At 40.0% G+C, this 23,373-nt stretch overlaps 1 protein-coding gene across 1 annotated transcript in view; it reads right to left on the bottom strand.

The window, feature by feature from the left end:
- LOC308329738 (uncharacterized protein) overlaps window positions 1-23,373 on the bottom strand; it is a gene marked incomplete at both ends in the record, with an annotated part of 35,238 nt that overhangs the window by 8,677 nt on the left and 3,188 nt on the right. The window contains 19 exons of the mRNA XM_080784236.1: window positions 7,472-7,741; window positions 8,024-8,210; window positions 10,662-10,687; window positions 10,778-10,909; window positions 11,602-11,706; window positions 12,439-12,567; window positions 13,267-13,318; window positions 13,652-13,817; window positions 14,088-14,193; window positions 14,925-15,053; window positions 15,707-15,871; window positions 16,323-16,445; window positions 16,905-17,030; window positions 17,123-17,332; window positions 17,417-17,596; window positions 17,721-17,818; window positions 18,160-18,197; window positions 18,309-18,385; window positions 18,954-19,140. Coding sequence (XP_080640362.1) covers window positions 7,472-7,741; window positions 8,024-8,210; window positions 10,662-10,687; window positions 10,778-10,909; window positions 11,602-11,706; window positions 12,439-12,567; window positions 13,267-13,318; window positions 13,652-13,817; window positions 14,088-14,193; window positions 14,925-15,053; window positions 15,707-15,871; window positions 16,323-16,445; window positions 16,905-17,030; window positions 17,123-17,332; window positions 17,417-17,596; window positions 17,721-17,818; window positions 18,160-18,197; window positions 18,309-18,385; window positions 18,954-19,140 — 2,506 coding nt within the window. The remainder of the gene's footprint in view (window positions 1-7,471; window positions 7,742-8,023; window positions 8,211-10,661; window positions 10,688-10,777; window positions 10,910-11,601; window positions 11,707-12,438; window positions 12,568-13,266; window positions 13,319-13,651; window positions 13,818-14,087; window positions 14,194-14,924; window positions 15,054-15,706; window positions 15,872-16,322; window positions 16,446-16,904; window positions 17,031-17,122; window positions 17,333-17,416; window positions 17,597-17,720; window positions 17,819-18,159; window positions 18,198-18,308; window positions 18,386-18,953; window positions 19,141-23,373) is intronic.

Genomic DNA, 23,373 nt, shown 5'->3' with positions numbered 1-23,373 from the left:
CTGTATGTAGTTGTAATGTGATGTGTAATTTGTAAATCTGTGCCTGGTCTGCTGGGAACAGACTACACAGATGACCATATCTCTTACGTCATCACTGAGAGCTAGTCATACATATACACAAACCATGTACTCTGGTCCCAGTTCTCAACGATGACGTAATGTTGTAACTGGTCCCAGCAAACCAGGCACAGACTTACGGTTGAAAAAAACTTGGCTTCACTTTTTGGAACCAAGTAACCACGGTATACTGCTAATCAAATTACAACTACATACTCTGTATGTAGTTGTAATGTGATTTGTAATTTGTAAATCTGTGCCTGGTCTGCTGGGACCAGACTACACAGATGACCATATCTCTTACGTCATCACTTACTATTTACTATTACTATTTTTCATATAAAGGCAGAAGATAGTAGAAAAGATAAAGACACACGGTTATTTGATCTGGATTGCACAAAAAGTAAACTATCACAAACAGGAGGTTTACCAACAACACTCAGTATAGCAATTGGTGCACAAGTGATGTTGACTACTAATGTAATGGTATCTGATGGATTAGTCAACGGTATCAGAGGACTTGTTGAGTATATTGACTTTGAGAAAAACGACACCTATGTTACAGTAATACTGAAGCAGTTCCAATATACAGACATGAAGCTATAATTTTCCATGGAGGCAGAAGAACAGGATCAACAAATAGGTTTCAATTCTTGTTGACATTAGCTTGGGGATTAACTATTCATAAGGTTCAAGGTTTAACTATACAAGAGATTGTCGTATCTATGAAGGGCTCACGTTTTAACCCGGGACAAGCCTATGTAGCATTCAGTCGAGTGAAAAGGATAAGAGATCTATATATACTTGATTTTAGTCCTAAAAAGATCAAAGTAGATAAGAATGTAGAAAGAGAAATGATACGATTACGACAATCACCTCTAGAAAATCCAAATATACGGAAGATAACTCAATTACCATTAAAACATTCATTAAAAATTAGATTGTTGAACATCAGAGGTTATCTAACACATTTACAAGATATAAACTCAGATTCCCAACTCGAAATGTTGGATCTAATAGCTTTTACTGAAACACACTTAAAGAAAAATAATAACATTACTTTTAAATTAAAAACAATGAACACCAATTACAAAACAATCAGGAATGACAGAGAATATGACATAGGTGGGGGAGTTATGTTTGCTATAAAAGAAGATATTGCCATTGAAATAATTCAAAAAGAAATCGAGATATTAGAAAAAGTAGAACACGTATGTATACATGTAAAAAATAAATATGTATATCATTCTTATGTACAGATCACCTAAAACAAACCTTACGGAATTAAACACATTTCTCAAGAAAATGGTAAAGTATCTATCATCTCCGACTTCCACAATTATGATAATAGGAGATTTCAATGAAGACCATTATACTGAAAAAGATATAAATATAAAGACCTTCATGTCAAGATTAGGCTTTAAACAATTAAATACAAATCCAACTACAGATTTCGGAAGTATTTTAGATCATGTATATTTCAACAAATTTGAAAGTATTATTACAGAAATTGAAGTTAGAGACACATATTACTCTGATCATGATTTAGTATTAATATCACTATAGTACAAAATGAAATACATTTAAAACAATTGACAATTTACAATAAGTAATAAAATAATTATACTGTATAATATATTTTAATTCAGTTTATATACCTTTTTTTTCATCACATATCAATGATTCATTTTTCTGTAAAAAAGTAGTTAGGTAGCAAATAGTTACACGTAATGATTATACATTTCAAACGTTCCTTCACAGAGATACTGAGATGTGATACTTTCCAGCGGTCGAAAGTACTTGCGCGCTCTGCTTGCGCACTAGTAGGCCATTTATGGCCTACTAGTGTGCAACAAGCAAGTATGCACTCGGCAGAGTGCAGTTCTAGTTATTATTATTTTTAGCTTTGCATGTTAAACAATTTGCACAGGTAGTCTTAGCCCTGAAACATGACTGAATCATGGCTAAGGTGGTCTTAACTTGTACATTAAGAGCAGAGAGAGAGAGAGTGTGAGTGAGTGTGTGCGCGCCGCGCGACTTGGCTTTTTATCTGCAGCGCAGCCCGTGACGTGTGCTCGTCCCCGCGGCGGCGCGGCCCGCCCCGCCCCTCCTCCGTCATTGATTGGTTGACTGTTGGGCTGTCGGCTGTCGCTGCTCGTTGATTGGTCGGTTTAAATGTCAAACTAACTTTTCAGTTAAAAAAAAAGACTGATTCTGACAGGACATTAGGGCCTACTAGCCAGGATAAAAAAAATCTTCCGTAATCTGCTCACTGCTAATATCCTAAATTTGCCTTGTCCCTATTGATACCATATTATAAGGCAATATTTTCTAAATTGCATTATGCTTTAAATAGCATGTGACGTGTTCAACTAGGGGGTTTTCATGATTCTGAATCGATTCCAAGCATTAGTTTTGCATTAAAAACTAATGCTTGGCTAGTAGACCTAATGTCCTGTCAGAAAGGTGAAATAAAATACCGTAATAACATTTTGTCCAACCTCTGCCATTTAATTATTGGACTAAATGGCTCTTGTTGTTTCATACAGTCTGTACAGTATTTCACATGATTGAACATTTACGAAGTTAATTAAATGATCACTGGCATTCTAGGTCTACATGGTTCCATCCTTTAATAGTGTCATCCAAACATGAAAATATCTCAACAGTGAGAAACATTATCTTAAATAATAATTTATTTTATATTTTATATATAGGCTTACATTTATTTTACAAATGAGGGGCTATTCGCTTTGATTGATTGCAGAATTACAGTACATTTCAAGCACAACTCAATACAAAAACTGTTAACTGTGAGGACAACACCATGGCATAAAGCATACTTGTTTTCATGTGTGGATTCACATTGCCATCTACTGGCAACACTGGTGAACTGCTGCTGGTCCAAGGGGCTGAACAAATTTGTATCTTCATGCAGCTGTACACAAGACATGACAATACATAAACCTTGAACATCAACAACGTCAAGTTCTTTCCTACGTTCCACTCCAAAGGCAGGGCTGCCAAGTTTCAGAAAATGCCAAGTGAGACCTTAGTGTCTTAACTAAAGAGCTGGAGAATACTCATTCCTTTGTCAATGTGAACTTCACAATACTATGTAGGGTCTGAATCATGCCCGGTATGATCTGTTGTTCTTGGATATGGAAACCTTCTCCTTTACAACTTCAGCAATTCTCCATTGGACCCTCAAAATGTCTGCTAAAGCAACTAACTCCACCACCTCTCCCCCCTCTCATGGAAGTCATTGACAATATATAAAGTCACAACACCAACTTTGACTAATAAGCCAGAATCAAAATACACCCTGGCAGGCAATTATATTTTGCCAACGGCTGATTCGGTCTGGCTTATTAGCCAGGCTAAAACATCATGCGGCAGCCGAGTCTATGGACTTAACATTAAAAGGTTTGAGAAACAAGTTAACTACAGTATAGGGTTGAATAGAATTGACAGTGACCGATGTCCCCCTGGCTCTGGTCTATGGGCCCAAGTGTCTGAGCAATTACTGCTCCACCACATTCTGTATCATGAAAGATGACTCCTGCTCCTAAAAAGTGGTGGAAAAAGTACTCGCATGTTTGACTACCAAGTAAAAGTACCAACCAGATTGTAGAAATACTAAGACTAAGAGTTCAGTCATCAAAATGTACTTGAGTAAAAGTAATTGCATCAAAATACCACAAGTAAAAAGTACTCAGAAGGACCCATTTCACATGTTTTCAAATGTATTAAAGTTATTTTTAAATGTCAGAGCTACAAGCTCACTTTGTCAATTTGAAAATAACCGAAGTGAGATTGACGATCTGATCAGAGCTAATAATCAAAATCTACCAAGTAGCTATATCTAAAGTTTTCAAACAATTAAGATCATCATTTGTATCACTCCCTCAGCTCAACTAAAAAAAATGAGTCAGTTGTTCTGCATACTGCTGGATTTATTGAAACCGTTGAACTGGTAACAAACACAAAAGCTTAGACTAACATGGCATAAACATAATACAGCACATCATAAATTAAAGAAAATATAATACAAAACATTTGTCAAGTGACAGGCGTGCACCTATGTCTACCCGACACCAGACGGCCATATAAAGGGTTCGCATTAGCCAAAACAATGGCACTTCCGGCCCAACTTTGACATGCATTGAATAATAAGCATATATGAGCAATAACTGAAATTAAATACCAAACAAATTACAGCAGTTACAATTTGCCTACGAGATGTAGTGGCTGTGGAGTAGAAGTAAAATACTCAGTAAAGTAGAAATAATTTGTGCCCAGTTAGTACAAATTAAATTAAATGTGCCTAGTTACATTCCACCACTGGACCCTGAATTAATCGCAATATAATTTAATAACAAAACACTAATAAGTGTAAAACGTTATGAGGTTTCCTCCCGACAGCAACGATATGTAGACGAGCAAATCGGCTAACCAATCACATATTCAGTTAAATGAAAGGAGAAATTAGGTCACATGTGCCTCAAATATGACATAAACACACAAACATTAAATGCCATTGACAATGAAGGGAAGATTTACGTCATATGTAGACGAGCAAATTGGCTAACCAATCACATAAATTCAGTAGTTCATGAGCTGGTATAATCACTTCATACGGGTGGGATTTATTTTTAATGATTTAGTTTAGGTACCCAATGAATAGACCCTTATGTGTCTGTGCCTCAGTGTACAGTGTGTACACACTTGAAGAAATTGACAGGATTTCCCATTATTAACCCATTTTGGACGGGAACCCCTTTGTGTTTTAAGCATCAAGTTATATTTTAGCTATTGAAAAATAGCAGCTCTGCCACAATACGAGCTTGTAGATCTGCCATTTTTGAAAAATCGTGAAAATGTGGCACAAATCTTTGACTACATGTTCTTTCAGAGCAAACGTTTTTAATTCAAACCTTTGCTTCCGGGGTGTCCCTCCCTGGAACTACATAATTTTCAGATGGGGTCGGTGGCCAAATACAGATAATTCTGGAGGTCCTCGACATGAAGTTTGAGAACCACAGACATAGAAACGTGGGTTTTTCAGGATTTAGAAGGCATTTGTAGAATCATCCTCAGGTCTAAATATGGCTTTTAAGTCAAGCCATTTAGACCCGATTTAAAAACACTCACTTTGAAAGAATATATATTCAAAGATTTGCGACAAATTTTACGATTAAAAAAAAATAGCAGACCTACAAGCTCGTAGACTAAGTTACGTTACTATAACGAGACTAAGTTTGAACTTAGCTTGAGGTGGTGCAACTGGCTAAGTGGCAAGTGCCTAACCTTAAAATACAATTGAATTCTCTCATAGAAGTTCAAGTGCTTAAACTTTACACAAACCGTAATAAAAGCATTCTGTATTAATCCACACAATTCTATATGTGTAAGGTATGAAATAAAAATGTCTGTCCTGATTCCTCATCACCAGCGATAGTCATGTTGTCAGGGACATCTCCAAACACGGTGGGCTGGATGGCCACGCCTCCTCCACACATCAGCTTGGCTCCCTATTTCTTCCCACTGCTGATGTAGTGAACTGCTCCTCATCCACCTGCACAGAACAGGTTGTGTTCATATACTGGCTCAATACATTTCACCATTGTCATGCCTCAAATAATTCAGTGCATAATCAATACTAGTAGTTCGACCTGACATTTAATTTAGATTCTCAACCTTTTACATTTCCAGTTTGATGAGCATTCAGCCACGGGCCCCCATTTTAGACAACTTTTATTGATCAGTTCCCAATCCATCTCGACATTTTTACTAATTTAGTGTGACCGTCTTTTTTCATTAACCCAATAGCACCCGAGCCCGATTCTACAAATCCCTTCTAAATCAGTAGTTCTCAAATTGATATGCATTTGGCCGCAGAACACAAATCTTCAAGATTTGTCAAAAATGTTCACAAATAGCAGATATGAGCTTGGTCTATCTGCTGATATCCAATGCGATAATCTAAAATGACACTTTTAATGGGTTAACAGTGCAGCAGTTGTGATTTACCTGGGGTCCCTGCTCAGTGTTGTAGACATCTCCCACCACCACCACACCTCCTAGCATGCTCCACGGTGGTGTCTCGGATACCCTTGTGGCGATTTCTGTAACACAGGTTTGTTCTATCTAGGGATTGTCCTTAGTTGATCCCTTACCGTTTGAGCTGTCCGGCATGTAACTGCCATGACCTGCTCTCTGGGTAAGAAATACATAAGCTCCTCCGCCACGTCAAGGCGACAATCCATGGAAGGAGTCCCAATTTAGTCATCGCCAATTCCCAATTGCCCCAAGTGTCCTCGAGTCCCTGTTGCTGGCACCACCACCCCCACAGCTGGGGAGGTATAAACTACTGTGTGCATCCTCCCATACACACTTGCAAGTAGCTTCTGCAGTGCAGCAAAAGGGACGGTCACTTGATCCATCGCCAGATTAAGTTCCCACCCGTAAACACGGCCAATTGTGTTTGATGGAGCGCCAGGCCAAGTTGGAGGCACCGCAGTAAATGCTGCAGTGGTGGGAGAGTACTTTACCTCTTACCACACCCAGACGCCCCCATAGACAGACGTTGCAAGACGCAACCTAGAGTCTGGCCCCGCAAGACGCCAAGGCCAGTGACCATCACAGGGTTGAAGGGCTAGCCCGCCAGACACGAGGCCAACTGACTGGTGACGATCAGCACGCAAGACTCCGTCAGTAGAAACCTGTGGACAAACTAGACATAGTTAGTGCAGAAAACAGACAGTCACGACATTACTTTTTTTTGTTGATGCAATACTGGTCAGAATACTGCTCCATTCTGCTGCTCTGTGGAGAGAGAGGGGGGGTTTTATTTATTTGTTTTCTTTGCGACTATTACTCGTCGTTAAAAGTTAAACCCTATAGAGTAGAGAGACAGTGTCAAGTTTCTCTGTGAGGCCTAGCACATGTGGAGGAACAAGATCTATGCCTCCAAGATCCACTTCCTGCTGAAAAGGCACCAAACCAACCTGTACCAGAGGTCCTTAAGAGCTGCTTGTCGTCTAGGAAAGGTCACTTACCTGGTCGCTCCTCTCATGAAGTACTACTAAAAGCATTCCGTTATTAATCCACACAATTCTATAAGTGTAAGGTATGAAATAAAAATGTCTGGCCCTCAACTTAGCTGCATGTCCAGAGATAGACAGCTCCTTGATCAACTTGATGCACCCCCGTAGGAAAGGAAAGACCCTGTGCATGCAGCTGCTACAATGACCAGCGCACCCCAGGTCTGTCTGAGTTACAGTCTTAGACCTGTCTTGCTTCGAGGAGGGCCTCTGTCGATGAGACCAATACCATCGACATCGGTCTTCCTCTCCAGCCCCCCCTCTTCAGTCACTTCTGCCCCGTCACTAAAGACTATACGCCTCCTTACCGTTTCAGGGAAGCTACAGAACACGGACAGCTGCATCTGTCCGTCTGACCTATAGACAGTCACTCTCCACTGCCTTTGTACTGGCCTTCCACCGAGCTCCCATGTGGCGGAGACACCAGAGATGACTCTGGCCAGCTGCTGACCGTTCACCTCCACGAGGTCATAACGGCTGCCACAGCGGGCGTTCCAACACCTGAAGGGGGGCGTTAGGGTGTCAGGGTGGGACGGAGTCACCAGGGAACCAGAGAACTCCTGGAAGAGAACGTTGCTCTGGGTAGTCACCACGGCTTTTGGGGGAGTGGGAGGGCGGACTAGCACCCACGTCTTAGTACTGGGGACATAGCGCTTTCAGCAACACCGGGCGACTTTACGGATAAAAGCTGGTACCCACTGCTTTCTACAAGGGTCATACCAAGGAAGCACTGGCCTCCACTCCTTAGTACGCTGGTCAAAGTAGCATGCACAGGGTCTCTCCTCAACAACGGGTGTGACATCCTTCGGAAGTCTGAGCAGCTGCTTCTCAACTACTACTAGTGAGGAAACGTCACTTACCTCGTTGAACTGGCGGTACAGTTCAGGGACACACGCTGTGATGGTGGCCAAGTCGTCAGCGGTCAGGGCTCGGTTCACCAGGTTGTCCACGCGGACGTCTACCTGCCTTCTGAAACGAGCCCTGAACTTACCTGCACGTCCAGAGACAGCCGGCTCGTTGATCAACCTGATGCGATACTGCTCCATTCTGTGGAGGGGGAGAGAGAGAGAGAGAGAGAGAGAGAGGTTCTGCTCTGCCTGTGGAGAGAGAGAGAGAGAGGTTCTGCTCTGCCTGTGGAGAGAGCTGAACAAGGCTGATACACCTGAGAAATGTAAAAAAAAAAAAAAACAGATCTAACAATGAGTATTATTTATGCTACAAGTAGTTAGCTTAGGTCTGTGACTGCCGCTATGTTAGTTTGATTCAAAATGTAATGGCCGAGCCACAATTTGAGTTAACTTTTAAATGTAGGCAGCCTAACTAACTTAAGTTTTAAACCCAGTACAACGGTAATAATTAAGACGGGAACCTGACGGTGCAAAAAACAATTGCCCTCTGTGATAGTAGTTGTGGCCTAGCTAGGCTACAACGGCTACCGACAGCCTAAATGCTTTCAAAGTAAACGTTTATGAAACACAACTACAGACGTTATCGAGGCAACGATGATACCAAAACCCAAATGCTTACAATACAAACGTATTTGAAAAACAAAACTACAGACTTATAGACGCAACACGATACAGCCCAAATGCTTACAAACGTATTTGAAAAACACAACTACAGACGTTGACGATACCGACACGACGATACAGCCCAAATGCTAACAAACGTATTTGAAAAACACAACTACAGACGTTATCGACGCAACGACGATACAGACAGCACAAAAGCTTACAAACGTATTTGAAAAAACACAACTACAGACGTTATCGACGACGATACAGACAGCCCAAATGCTTACAAACTTATTTGAAAAACACAACTACAGACGTTATCGACGACGATACAGACAGCCCAAATGCTTACAAACGTATTTGAAAAAACACAACTACAGAGGTTATCGACGACGATACAGACAGCCCAAATGCTTACAAACGTATTTGAAAAACACAACTACAGACGTTATCGACGACGATACAGACAGCCCAAATGCTAACAGAACGTTCCCCCTTCCCCGGCACTTACCCCAAGCCCAAAACTCACTGTTGAAGAGAAAACGCAACAATATTAGCACGATGCAAGAGAAACACTGGTTCCTTTCGTGGTTGTCGATGTATCCTACTGTGTGATGGTGGTCGGCAAGTGATGTCTTGTTCTACAAGCTTATCAAATCATAACGCATTGTGACTTAAGCGTAGATCTGCTATCCTCATCTGGCACAAAATGTTTTCAGAATGGGGTCTGCAGACAAATACATGTTCTGGCGGCTGGCCTGGGCATGAGAATGTTTGAGAACTTGTTTAAACATTAGGAAGCCAAATAAGCTTCTACACTTTAGCAAGACTTGGCAACACTACACTGCCAATGTGCCAAGCACTTCCTGACCCCTACAGGATTAGAAGAAAAGGACATCTACTGTAAATGGTAGTAGGAATGTTTGATTTCAGCACCTAAAATGTGATCTACATTGAAATTTGGAGTTGCACAAAATATTCCTAGACATTTTTTTGGGGTTTTGTCAAAAAATATTCTTTGCAATTGTTGACAACATTCTGTGGATTATAAATTACATTTTCAGTATGTCCTTTCCTTCTGTACATAACACTTGGAGTTGGACAGAGCTAACCTGACTTGATGAATTGAACATGGTGGACCCTCTTGTAAACAAGTGTAATGCTTAATTGGGTCGTCCACTCAGTTAACAGTCTTTGTATTGAGTTTGTGCTTGAAATGTACTGTAATTCTGCAAACTGTTAATAAATATTTCAATCAAAACTCACAAGTTCCCTCCTCCCTAACCCTTAGCTGGCAGAATGCAAATGTTGTCCAGCAGGGGGAGGCTAGGACAGAGCAGCAAGGAAACCGAGAAGCAGACATGCCCTTTTATGTACCATTTAGTTATAGATGTATAAGGCATAAGTGTTATTAGCAAGGGATCCTTTTGATGTGGATCACCCAACCCCATTCCTCCCTCGCAATTCCAACGTTACATTTCAGAACTATATTGTTCTTCACAAAATTGCTTGCGAACTGTGGAAAAAACTAATTTATTGAAATATTGGCAAAACATTTATAGATGAAACAGTTCACATAAATGTTTGACAATTTGTACAGACTACTACAGAGACACTAACTGACCATAACTCATAATGACTACGTCATTCAGAGTCAGAGAAATACACATAGCAGGATTAATTAAGAAATAGTACAGTACAAACTTCAATTTACAATTTTCACATTACTTTAATCAAATAGTAATTAAAATGTCATTAGTCTAAAGTGGTTCTCAACATGGAGTCGGGGGGGGGGGGGGATTGGGGAGACACGGACAAATCCTAAACACTTGAGAACCACTGGTCTAAATGAGTGAAGTAGGCCTATGGCTATTTCCTGTTCAGAACGATAACAATCCATTTAACTTTCAGCTCCAACAGAAAGCCTGGGAAAAGCTATTGTTTTTTTAAGAAATTAGCTGTTGTTCTTGAAACAGGACAGGACATCTCTGAACGAAGCTTTTCATTTTCCTTTAAAAACAAAGAGTATGTTATAAACATGATGTATTAATGACATCTACAATTGGTAACAATAAATGAGAAGTGAGTGACATCCGTTACCTCCAGAAGTCTGGTGTTCTCCTTTTTTATTTTCACCATATATTCAATTCGCTGGTTGTGGTTCTTGTGGCCAACAAGCTTGCCGTTCTCCTCTGAAAGGTGGTCAACCTGCTTGCGGAGAACCTCAACTTCCTGCAAGGAGATCAGAATATCAGTTCAGTGGGAAAGTGACTAAGCGAAGGAAAAAAACTAAACTAACTCCAGCGATCTATTGGAGACATTACATCAAGTAGTGTTCACCCATTCTGACCCGAGATCAGATTCTAATAATGTCTTCTACATCCTGACAGTTTTCAAAAAAAAAAGATATGTTTCTATGTCAGTCTTCTTCTTCGATTTTTCAAAAATAGCAGACCTACAAACTCGTAGGACGCAACTCGGTGGCGCGCTATGAGCTTGCAGATCTGCTATTTTTAAATAGCTAAAGCGTAACATAATGCTAACAGCAAAAGGGGTTTCCGCCCAAAATGGGTTAAGTAGAGCCTAAACAAACACATCAGCATGTGACTGTAATCCCATAAATCCAACAAGTGGCCCCGAATGCGCATCCGGGACGATAGTGTGAATCCCCCCCCCACCCCCTTTATCAACCAAGATTCCGTTTATACTCTTGATCGAGCAGCTGAGCCTAGGTGCCTGGATCGCTGGCCTATACCCTTTTATGGGTATTTTTTTAAAGGTTTGAGAGAAAAACGAATTCTGGGGCAAAACGGGCAACTGTTCTTCATCCCAAATCTATACAGTAGCTCATGTTCACATCACTCAGACATTGGTGCCTCATAAGGGCTGAAATAAAACACAATTTAAACTGACACTAGTCTCACCTGAAGCCGTTTGTGATGAGACTGCAACATCTTTTCCAGCTCATTTATGGTCTCCTGCAGACTGAGCTTCTCTGTGTTTCTGCTATCTCTCTCAGTAGAAAGTAGCTACAAGAGAAACAGGATACCCAACAATCCTTATCAATACACAACACACAATTCAGTGTGAGGACTGAATACATCATTGCTGTTGGGCAGAAACCTCTTGTCTTCATGGGGCGCACACGCAGATCAGACACACTAAAGATCCCACATGCGGAAATCACTTGTTGCTCCCAAACATGCTTGCGGTTGGGCTTCGGTTAGAGTTTGTAGTAGGTTGTGGGTCTAATGACAGTCGGACCAATAGTATGTGGTAACAAAATCCTGTACCCGTCTTAATTTAAATTTGTCATACAAAAGTAGCCGATCTACAAGTTCAAAATGTGTTGCATCGTGCCACATTGTGAGCTTGTAGAAGTGCAATTGTTTATATTCGATTTTGAATCCTGAAGAGTTTTGTACATAATGAGATTTTCATCCGACAGCAACAAGATATTTATACATACCTATACGAACATATAGGCCTATAGAAAATAGAAAAAGCATTCTAAAAGGTCTGGAGCACTAGTTAAGATAGACGTGTACATAACTTAACAAAACACCCTTTCTGAATGATCTTCCAAGATTTTCACTTCCATTTAAAAGTGCAACTTTTGCAATTCCCATGATTACTGGTACCTGCAGTATACATGCATATCATAATATATTATATATTATATATACAATTTGTCACCGCTGTCTTAAACATTATTGTAGTATACTGTATGTGCGTGTGTAAACAATAAGAAAGCATTCCACCTCATCCTTGCCGTCAGCCTCCTGTGACATCATGACAACATGCTCCTCAAGCTTTGCCATCTGTTGTGACAGCTTCCTGTTCTTCAGCTGTTCCTCGTCCAACTGACCCTGGACACGATTGGCTTGCTCCTTGACATGGTGGAGAGAAAGAGATTGTCACACAATCTTAATAGAGTGGTATTGATACCGGATGAGTGTAGGTCCCTAATTACCCTGCCCACAGTGATGCGTGGCAGGGCATTCTGTCCGTTTGTGTGGTTGTCCGTCTGTGAACAAAATAAATCTGAAAACAGATGGGTGGATATTCATGAACAGAATAATCAGTAGTGTGTCCTGAAGAGGTGATTAATCATAATAATCAATCATGGCTCAGGAATAAAGATAAAGAAAGAAGAGGTTTGATATTTTGGATTTCTGAGTCTGAAATTAAATCAATTGTTGTAATCTTTTGCTATCCATGACATCACACTGTGGATCACATTAACACTTTCTTCCCATTTTATATAGTAAAAGCATTTTTAAAAGCAACGCGCCATCGGAGGCATCCGGGATCCGGGACGATAGTGTGAATCCCCCCCCCACCCCCTTTATCAACCAAGATTCCGTTTATACTCTTGATCGAGCAGCTGAGCCTAGGTGCCTGGATCGCTGGCCTATACCCTTTTATGGGTATTTTTTTAAAGGTTTGAGAGAAAAACGAATTCTGGGGCAAAACGGGCAACTGTTCTTCATCCCAAATCTATACAGTAGCTCATGTTCACATCACTCAGACATTGGTGCCTCATAAGGGCTGAAATAAAACACAATTTAAACTGACACTAGTCTCACCTGAAGCCGTTTGTCATGGTCTTGTTCTTTCAGAAGTTGCTCCAACTCCAACCTGGTGTTAACACAAGAAAATGGCCGAGGTTGGCACACTCAACATACAACTTCACCTGGACTACAGATGGTGTGCGAGGATGAAAACAATTGGAGAAAGAGCCATGATGTAGTTTGCAGAGTAGGTGCAGACATAACAGTATTGAATTAATAGTACAATATTAACATGGTAACTGCATGTTTCAGTAAGCTACATTTAAGACATTTTAATAACCGATAGAATCATATGCAAAAACAATTTCACCAGTATGGAACAGGTGGTAGAGGATGCATTCATGTATGCTACACCACTGTGTTGCATGAAACAGAAAAAGGATATAAAAAAATCACTTACAGGACTGTGTCAAGTTGGAGCTGTGTGCTGATCAGACTGTTAAGGAGCTGGGACACCTCCCTCTCCTGTTCACTCCGACATTCACTTAGCTCCTGCTTAGCAACAGCTAGCTCCTTATCAGAGGATTGCAGAACCAGCTGAAGGTCACGGATTTCAATCCTCAGAACTGAGAAGATGCAGAGCATGCAAGTGTCAGTACTCACTCCGTACCTGGCGACACAGCCTTCATAGCAGAGTAGGACTGAGCAATATGGATGGATTTCTATACGATAGAAGGTTGAGCGATTCTGGTTCTGCTATGGTAGCCCGATTTGAATAAATAAATACATTGTTTAATTGTGTAATCAAGGAAGTTTACAGAAAATGTCACAATTACCAAATAAATATATCAGATGATCTAACATTTTAAGTCATATTGTCAAGGCAGACTCCTCACCTTCCGCCGTCTCCTGATGAGACTGCAACATCTTTTCCAGCTCATTTATGGTCTCCTGCAGACTGAGCTTCTCTGTGTTTCTGCTATCTCTCTCAGTAGAAAGTAGCTACAAGAGAAACAGGATACCCAACAATCCTTATCAATACACAACACACAATTCAGTGTGAGGACTGAATACATCATTGCTGTTGGGCAGAAACCTCTTGTCTTCATGGGCGCACACGCAGATCAGACACACTAAAGATCCCACATGCGGAAATCACTTGTTGCTCCCAAACATGCTTGCGGTTGGGCTTCGGTTAGAGTTTGTAGTAGGTTGTGGGTCTAATGACAGTCGGACCAATAGTATGTGGTAACAAAATCCTGTACCCGTCTTAATTTAAATTTGTCATACAAAAGTAGCCGATCTACAAGTTCAAAATGTGTTGCATCGTGCCACATTGTGAGCTTGTAGAAGTGCAATTGTTTATATTCGATTTTGAATCCTGAAGAGTTTTGTACATAATGAGATTTTCATCCGACAGCAACAAGATATTTATACATACCTATACGAACATATAGGCCTATAGAAAATAGAAAAAGCATTCTAAAAGGTCTGGAGCACTAGTTAAGATAGACGTGTACATAACTTAACAAAACACCCTTTCTGAATGATCTTCCAAGATTTTCACTTCCATTTAAAAGTGCAACTTTTGCAATTCCCATGATTACTGGTACCTGCAGTATACATGCATATCATAATATATTATATATTATATATACAATTTGTCACCGCTGTCTTAAACATTATTGTAGTATACTGTATGTGCGTGTGTAAACAATAAGAAAGCATTCCACCTCATCCTTGCCGTCAGCCTCCTGTGACATCATGACAACATGCTCCTCAAGCTTTGCCATCTGTTGTGACAGCTTCCTGTTCTTCAGCTGTTCCTCGTCCAACTGACCCTGGACACGATTGGCTTGCTCCTTGACATGGTGGAGAGAAAGAGATTGTCACACAATCTTAATAGAGTGGTATTGATACCGGATGAGTGTAGGTCCCTAATTACCCTGCCCACAGTGATGCGTGGCAGGGCATTCTGTCCGTTTGTGTGGTTGTCCGTCTGTGAACAAAATAAATCTGAAAACAGATGGGTGGATATTCATGAACAGAATAATCAGTAGTGTGTCCTGAAGAGGTGATTAATCATAATAATCAATCATGGCTCAGGAATAAAGATAAAGAAAGAAGAGGTTTGATATTTTGGATTTCTGAGTCTGAAATTAAATCAATTGTTGTAATCCTTTGCTATCCATGACATCACACTGTGGATCACATTAACACTTTCTTCCCATTTTATATAGTAAAAGCATTTTTAAAAGCAACGCGCCATCGGAGGCAGGGTTTTAACCCGGCCGGGACCTTCTTGCTGTGAGGCAACAGTGCTAACCACTGGACTACCGTACCACCCCACAGTCCACACCATTGTTTCCAAGGTCATAACCCAAATCCAACATAACTTCATAATTATGCTCATATATATCTGAATTGATGAAGGGAAAACAACCACCAAGGTGAATGATAACAAGATACACTGGTGAAGGCAGGGTTTGCATGTCCGTGTGCATTTAAATTTTACCTGCAGTTGTTGAAGTTCCTCAGTCAGGGCTTCACAGGCTGTCTCGGAGTTGTTGTCCACACTGCCTGGCTGACAAACGAGGGCCTGGGCAAGTTGTTCTTTCAGCTTTTTCAGCTCAGCCTGCAACTGCCTCACATTTCCCTGTGTGTCTTCATTGATCATGGCCTTATAGAAAGGAGAACATTCCACAAGGATGAACTAATAGAGCAGTGGTTCCAAAACCTTTTAGCTCAAGACCCAAAACAGTAATTACTAGTGAAAATAGCATATCTACTACGTGTCGCTTCACGCCACATTGTGAGCTTAGGCAATTTACTATTTTTAGATTTTTGTTCTTTGATTTCTTCATGAAATTACTGAAAATAAATCATTTTGTTTTTAAGTCGTGAAAATGTTTGCTTTTTTGGGGAATGTTTTTTTAAAGGTTTCAAAATAATTAATTAAAAACTAGATGTAGGAAACAATAAAGGGGCCCATACAAATTTGTCCGCAACCCACAAAGGGGTCCCGACCCAGTGTTATAGAGCATCAAGATGATGAAATAAGCCATGCCTGGCTGAGTGGATCCGATATGCTTCACAGTGTGCACTGCAGTTAGTGTCAGATGACGGGGTACCTTATTCTTGATCAGCTTTGCTCTCTGGGCAAACTGCAGCGTAGATAGGGTTTCTCCGAAACACTTTGAGCCAGGATCTACGTTGGCTATTATATATGTCTTTGCATTGCCTCCAAGAGAGTCCTTTATAAAAACACAAAAAAATAATGTATAGTAAAAGTGTTGTGTACTCATTCTTGTCACACCAACTACAGACAATCTGTCAACACATTACTTCTTGTGTTAAAATTACTTATTTTTGACCAGGCCACAAGGTGGTCCAGGCACCCTAGGCTGCAATGGAAGCCTGACAGCGTGTCCCAGGTTGGATATGCAAATTTGCAGTGTCCAGTCCAGACCATCAGTGAAAATGGCATCAAAGATAATGTGAAAAAATTATACTTATTATACTATCCATCTACTAATGAAATTAGACCATGAAATAGCAGGATAATGAAAATATTGCAATATAGGCTTACAGTAACTACCATGTACCTGTACATTCAGAGCGAAGTCAGGAAACACAACAAACACATATTGATGGGAGAGTATGGACAGAATGTCGAACCATAAGATAAAGTATTTGAGGAACTGGGCACTGACCTTTAGTAAGAAGGTGAGTTTGGAATCTCTGTAGCAGATATATCTGTTCTTCCCGTTGGAAACATCAACCAGTGCCATGATCACCTGACCGAGGCTCATAAGGGAGCGATTGATGCTGCTGGCCTCCTGAAAGATGAAGATGATGAAGACAATGACAAACTCAAAAACTGCAGAGCATAATTCAGGCCAGGGTAGGGCCATTGGGGGCGGGGCGTCACCTTCAGTCTTGAACCATCTGTGTGTGTGTCTCTCTGCCTCTCTGACCCTGCCAGATCCACCAAGTTCAGCTGAGAAGTTCGAATGTTCACCACCTCATTTATGGACTCCTTGGACTCCACCGTCATGGTGAACACCGCATGGGATCTCGAAGACTCTCGGTTCATGGATGTGGAGGCCACCCTTCGATTACGCAAGCCCATTGACAGTACCTATAAGACAGAAATGTAGAGACGTTGCTTTGGTGCTACCTTGTATCATTACTTCAATGAATCACGGTGTGAGTGACTTCCTACCTGATAAGCTTCCACAGCTGATGTGACAAACTTTTCCACAGCACCGTCAACAAACACACCCTTCTTGATGTCCTCCCGAAGGAGAAGCATGGCTGAGGCGCTGTCCAGGAGATCATAGATCTGCTCATTGTAGATTTCAATGAATGAACATTTGCAAAGGAAGGTCTTGGTCTTCTCAGACTTTGTGGCAAAAAAAAGGTAAAGCTATTTAGTTCAAAATAAGTAACTTGTACTTTCTGTCATCGCATTAGAATGACGGTGACTACAGTATCATGTGGGAATTCTGTTCAAGGATTTCACCCACCTTGTTCACTTCTCTGTTGATAAGAAAGAATAAATACTCAAAACTTCGAGGAATGACACCCCTCTGTTCATCAGTGAAATGATCAGAGTCGGGTGGGCCTAGAGAGAGAAAACAGGATTAATGCACTGAAGCCATATTGAACATTATAATAATGGTGGTCTGGCATCGTTTTAGACCAAATTTAATAAGAACATTTTTAATTAAATTCTATGTCCATGAGTTATTACCCGTGTAATGATTATGATTTCAGCTTTAATGACTGAATAATAAACATGCACAAAATCAAAACATAAAAAGCAATTATTGGATAGATCAAAATTGGTTTATGTTCATACTATAGGCCCAAAACTCTGAACAGAGTAGACAATGACATATCGACAGCGGTATAGTCCTTTAACAAAACTGACAGACTATAAGTAAAAGAAATATGAAATCTCACCTAGCATAGTGAACGTTTTCCCTGAGCCAGTTTGTCCACTGCAAAAGCAAAAGAACCAAATGAAAAGACTAATCCTGTGCAGGGTTGTTGTATCTCAAACTGTACCCACCATTTAGTTTAGCATATTATAAGCGACATAAAATACTCACTAGGCAAAAATCGTGCCGTTGTATCCATTTATGCAAGACTCCACAATGTTCTTTGCTACACAGGAAAACACAGAGTCCTGTTGGCAATGAGAAGTACATTAAGATTTATATAAAAGGCACTGTAGGTTATTTAACTTATTTGTATAGCGCATTTTCATTAAGAGGGTAGAAAAACGTCATAAAAAGGGCATTTGAAGACATACAAAAGGTAAAAAGGATTCCGGTTAGAAATCAGCTTAAAGCCACTCCAGTCTATAGTCAGTTAGGTAGTAGTTCGTAAAGAGAAACCTAAAAAATATATTATTAAATAAATAATAATACATAGATGCCCCCTAATTTCATACCTACCTGTCAGGTTAAGCATTATTCATAGTATGGATTTTCGGTGGTGAGGTGACCACCGAACTACAACATGATGTCACGAGCTGCGGTGAAGAACAAACCACCGCCCCAGCCCTTCTGTTTTTACTCGCCACCGCTCAACGTTATTTCAGCTCTGACCACCGGAGCGGTGTTCACCTCACCACCAGAGCGGTGGTCACCTCACCACCGAAAATCCAGACTATGAATGAAGTACCCCTTCAGTATATTGACAGATAAATATGCAGATATAAAACCTGGCTGTGACCATGATGTGGCACCAACCTGAGATGTGTCCATATCAGCAACATGATCATAGGTGAAAGTGCGTGGCTCTGGTTTCGAGTGCAGGCGGATGGTGTAGGGTGAGTTAACCGTGAGACACAGACTCTGAACTGCATCTGTGGTCAGCCCAGTGCCATAGGTCAGGGGTCGCACCCGCACAAACACTTTTATGGAATCACCGTCTGCACTGTATTACCACAAAATAAATATATAAGAAAATAATATTTAAAAAGGTAAGAGTTGTTGAAGAATTGATTTGGCAGAAAATGTATCGGGTGAAATTGTACTAATAAAATAATCGGTTAGTGTAGCTGCAACAATAGATTATATTCTTAGCGACTATTCAAATAATCTTGGAGTGTGTTAGCCTAAGATTTTGACTCTTTGCATTTTATCAATTCTGATACATTTAAGAGTCTAAATCTTAGTCCAGGAGTGTGTCATTTTCATACATCAACGAATCGATGCAAAAATAATTAAAGTACAATACTAAATCAAATAAATAGATGAATGAATTGCTTTAAGCCCTCATTTCCTTGTACAAGGCCAAGGTATCATGGAAAAATAAAATTGAGACGAAATTGTAAGCTTGTCCAGCAGCTGCTGCCTGCTACCATCATACATACAACTTCTGCCTTGTGGTCAGCAGGCCAAGAGAAATCCCCTGCTTGTGAGGAATGCATAAAGCACCTGTATGCACATCGATCAGTCAGTCGTTTGACTCATGGCTGTGCAAAGCATCAAACATTTCACTCATTAGCCACAGACAGTGGTCCTTGATTGATGACAATTGAATAAAGCTTAGCAGGCAGCTTACTGCAAATGTGTCTCTCCAAATGTGATTATGAAACATTATCAACATGCGAACAGTACCTGTTGGCAACCAGCGATGAATCGGCAGATGCTGTCAGAGAAAATGTAGAAAAACAGTGCAGTTAAGAGTGTACTGTCTGTAGGCTACAGTAGTCACCAGAAGAGACTCTCCAAGATATTAAGCATACTACCTTTCAAATTCGCAGCCATCATAAGTCACTTCGTTCTACCTCAGACAGACAGATAATCATGAAAAGAAAGAGAGTTGAGCATTAGACACTGATGTTGAGCAGGTGGTGGTGGTAACTGCCGAGGTTCATAAAAGCTTCATTGGCCCATCACTAGTAACTGGTAATGATGCTTGATAATGATGATTCAAAGCATCTGAAGGTTGAGACCGTGCGACTTGGCTTTTTATCTGCAGCCAATCATCATTGATTGGTTGACTGTTGGGCTGTCGGCTGTCGCTGCTCGTTGATTGGTCGGTATAAATGTCAAACTAACTTTTCAGTTAAAAAAAAAGACTGATTCTGACAGGACATAATTAGGGCCTACTAGCCAGGATAAAAAAAAATCTTCCGTAATCTGCTCACTGCTAATATCCTAAATTTGCCTTGTCCTATTGATAACATATTATAAGGCAATATTTTCTAAATTGCATTATGCTTTAAATAGCATGTGACGTGTTAAACTAGGGGGTTTTCATGATTCTGAATCGATTCCAAGCATTAGTTTTGCATTAAAAACTAATGCTTGGTTAGTAGACCTAATGTCCTGTCAGAAAGGTGAAATAAAATACCGTAATAACATTTTGTCCAACCTCTGCCATTTAATTATTGGACTAAATGGCTCTTGTTGTTTCATACAGTTTGTACAGTATTTCACATGATTGAACATTTACGAAGTTAATTAAATGATCACTGGCATTCTAGGTCTACATGGTTCCATCCTTTAATAGTGTCATCCAAACATGAAAATAGCTCAACAGTGAGAAACATTATCTTAAATAAATAATTTATTTTATATTTTATTTTATATATAGGCTTACATTTATTTTACAAATGAGGGGCTATTCGCTTTGATTGATTGCAGAATTACAGTACATTTCAAGCACAACTCAATACAAAAACTGTTAACTGTGAGTGGACAACACCATGGCATAAAGCATACTTGTTTTCATGTGTGGATTCACATTGCCATCTACTGGCAACACTGGTGTACTGCTGCTGGTGCACAAGAAACCCCCTTGTCGATTACTGCAACTGTCATTAATGCAGATAGAACATCCAAGGGGCTGAACAAATTTGTATCTTCATGCAGCTGTACACAAGACATGACAATACATATAAACCTTGAACATCAACAACGTCAAGTTCTTTCCTACGTTCCACTCCAAAGGCAGGGCTGCCAAGTTTCAGAAAATGCCAAGTGAGACCTTAGTGTCTTAACTAAAGAGCTGGAGAATACTCATTCCTTTGTCAATGTGAACTTCAAACACTATGTAGGGTCTGAATCATGCCCGATATGGAAACCTTCTCCTTTACAACTTCAGCAATTCTCCATTGGACCCTCAAAATGTCTGCTAAAGCAACTAACTCCACCACCTCTCGCACCCTCTCATGGAAGTCATTGACAATATATAGTCACAACACCAACTTTGACTAATAAGCCAGAATCAAATTACACCCTGGCAGGCAATTATATTTTGCCAACGGCTGATTCGGTCTGGCTTATTAGCCAGGCTAAAACATCATGCGGCAGCCGAGTCTTTGGACTTAACATTAAAAGGTTTGAGAAACAAGTTAACTACAGTATAGGGTTGAATAGAATTGACAGTGACCGATGTCCCCCTGGCTCTGGTCTATGGGCCCAAGTGTCTGAGCAATTACTGCTCCACCACATTCTGTATCATGAAAGATGACTCCTGCTCCTATAAAGTGGTGGAAAAAGTACTCACATGTTTGACTACCAAGTAAAAGTACCAACCAGATTGTAGAAATACTAAGAGTAAGAGTTCAGTCATCAAAATTTACTTGAGTAAAAGTAATTGCATCAAAATACAAGTAAAAAGTACTCAGAAGGACCCATTTCACATGTTTTCAAATGTATTAGTTATTTTTAAATGTCAGAGCTACAAGCTCACTTTGGCAATTTGAAAATAACCGAAGTGAGATTGACGATCTGATCAGAGCTAATAATCAAAATCTACAAAGTAGCTATATCTAAAGTTTTCAAACAATTAAGATCATCATTTGTATCACTCCCTCAGTTCAACTAAAAAAAAATGAGTCAGTTGTTCTGCATACTGCTAGATTTATTGAAACCGTTGAACTGGTAACAAACACAAAAGCTTAGACTAACATGGCATAAACATAATACAGCACATCATAAATTAAAGAAAATATAATACAAAACATTTGTCAAGTGACAGGCGTGCACCTATGTCTACCCGACACCAGACGGCCATATAAAGGGTTCGCATTAGCCAAAACAATGGCACTTCCGGCCCAACTTTGACATGCATTGAATAATAAGCATATATGAGCAATAACTGAAATTAAATACCAAACAAATTACAGCAGTTACAATTTGCCTACGAGATGTAGTGGCTGTGGAGTAGAAGTAAAATACTCAGTAAAGTAGAAATAATTTGTGCCCAGTTAGTACAAATTAAATTAAATGTGCCTAGTTACATTCCACCACTGGACCCTGAATTAATCGCAATATAATTTAATAACAAAACACTAATAAGTGTAAAACGTTATGAGGTTTCCTCCCGACAGCAACGATATGTAGACGAGCAAATCGGCTAACCAATCACATATTCAGTTAAATGAAAGGAGAAATTAGGTCACATGTGCCTCAAATATGACACACACAAACACACAAACATTAAATGCCATTGACAATGAAGGGAAGATTTACGTCATATGTAGACGAGCAAATTGGCTAACCAATCACATAAATTCAGTAGTTCATGAGCTGGTATAATCACTTCATACGGGTGGGATTTCTTTTTAATTATTTAGTTTAGGTACCCAATGAATAGACCCTTATGCGTCTGTGCCTCAGTGTACTGTGTGTACACACTTGAAGAAATTGACAGGATTTCCCATTATTAACCCATTTTGGACGGGAACCCCTTTGTGTTTTAAGCATCAAGTTATATTTTAGCTATTGAAAAATAGCAGCTCTGCCACAATACGAGCTTGTAGATCTGCCATTTTTGAAAAATCGTGAAAATGTGGCACAAATCTTTGACTACATGCTCTTTCAGAGCAAACGTTTTTAATTAAAACCTTTGCTTCCGGGGTGTCCCTCCCTGCAACTACATAATTTTCAGATGGGGTCGGCGGCCAAATACAGATAATTCTGGAGGTCCTCGACATGAAGTTTGAGAACCACAGACATAGAAACGTGGGTTTTTCAGGATTTAGAAGGCATTTGTAGAATCATCCTCAGGTCTAAATATGGCTTTTAAGTCAAGCCATTTAGACCCGATTTAAAAACATTCACTTTGAAAGAATATATATTCAAAGATTTGCGACAAATTTTACGATTAAAAGAAAATAGCAGACCTACAAGCTCGTAGACTAAGTTACGTTAC

This window comes from Protomyctophum bolini, assembly GCF_963924005.1.
Source record: "Protomyctophum bolini genome assembly, chromosome: 15".
NCBI classification, from domain to species: domain Eukaryota; kingdom Metazoa; phylum Chordata; class Actinopteri; order Myctophiformes; family Myctophidae; genus Protomyctophum; species Protomyctophum bolini.
This window is presented reverse-complemented; position numbering and strand designations above follow the sequence as displayed.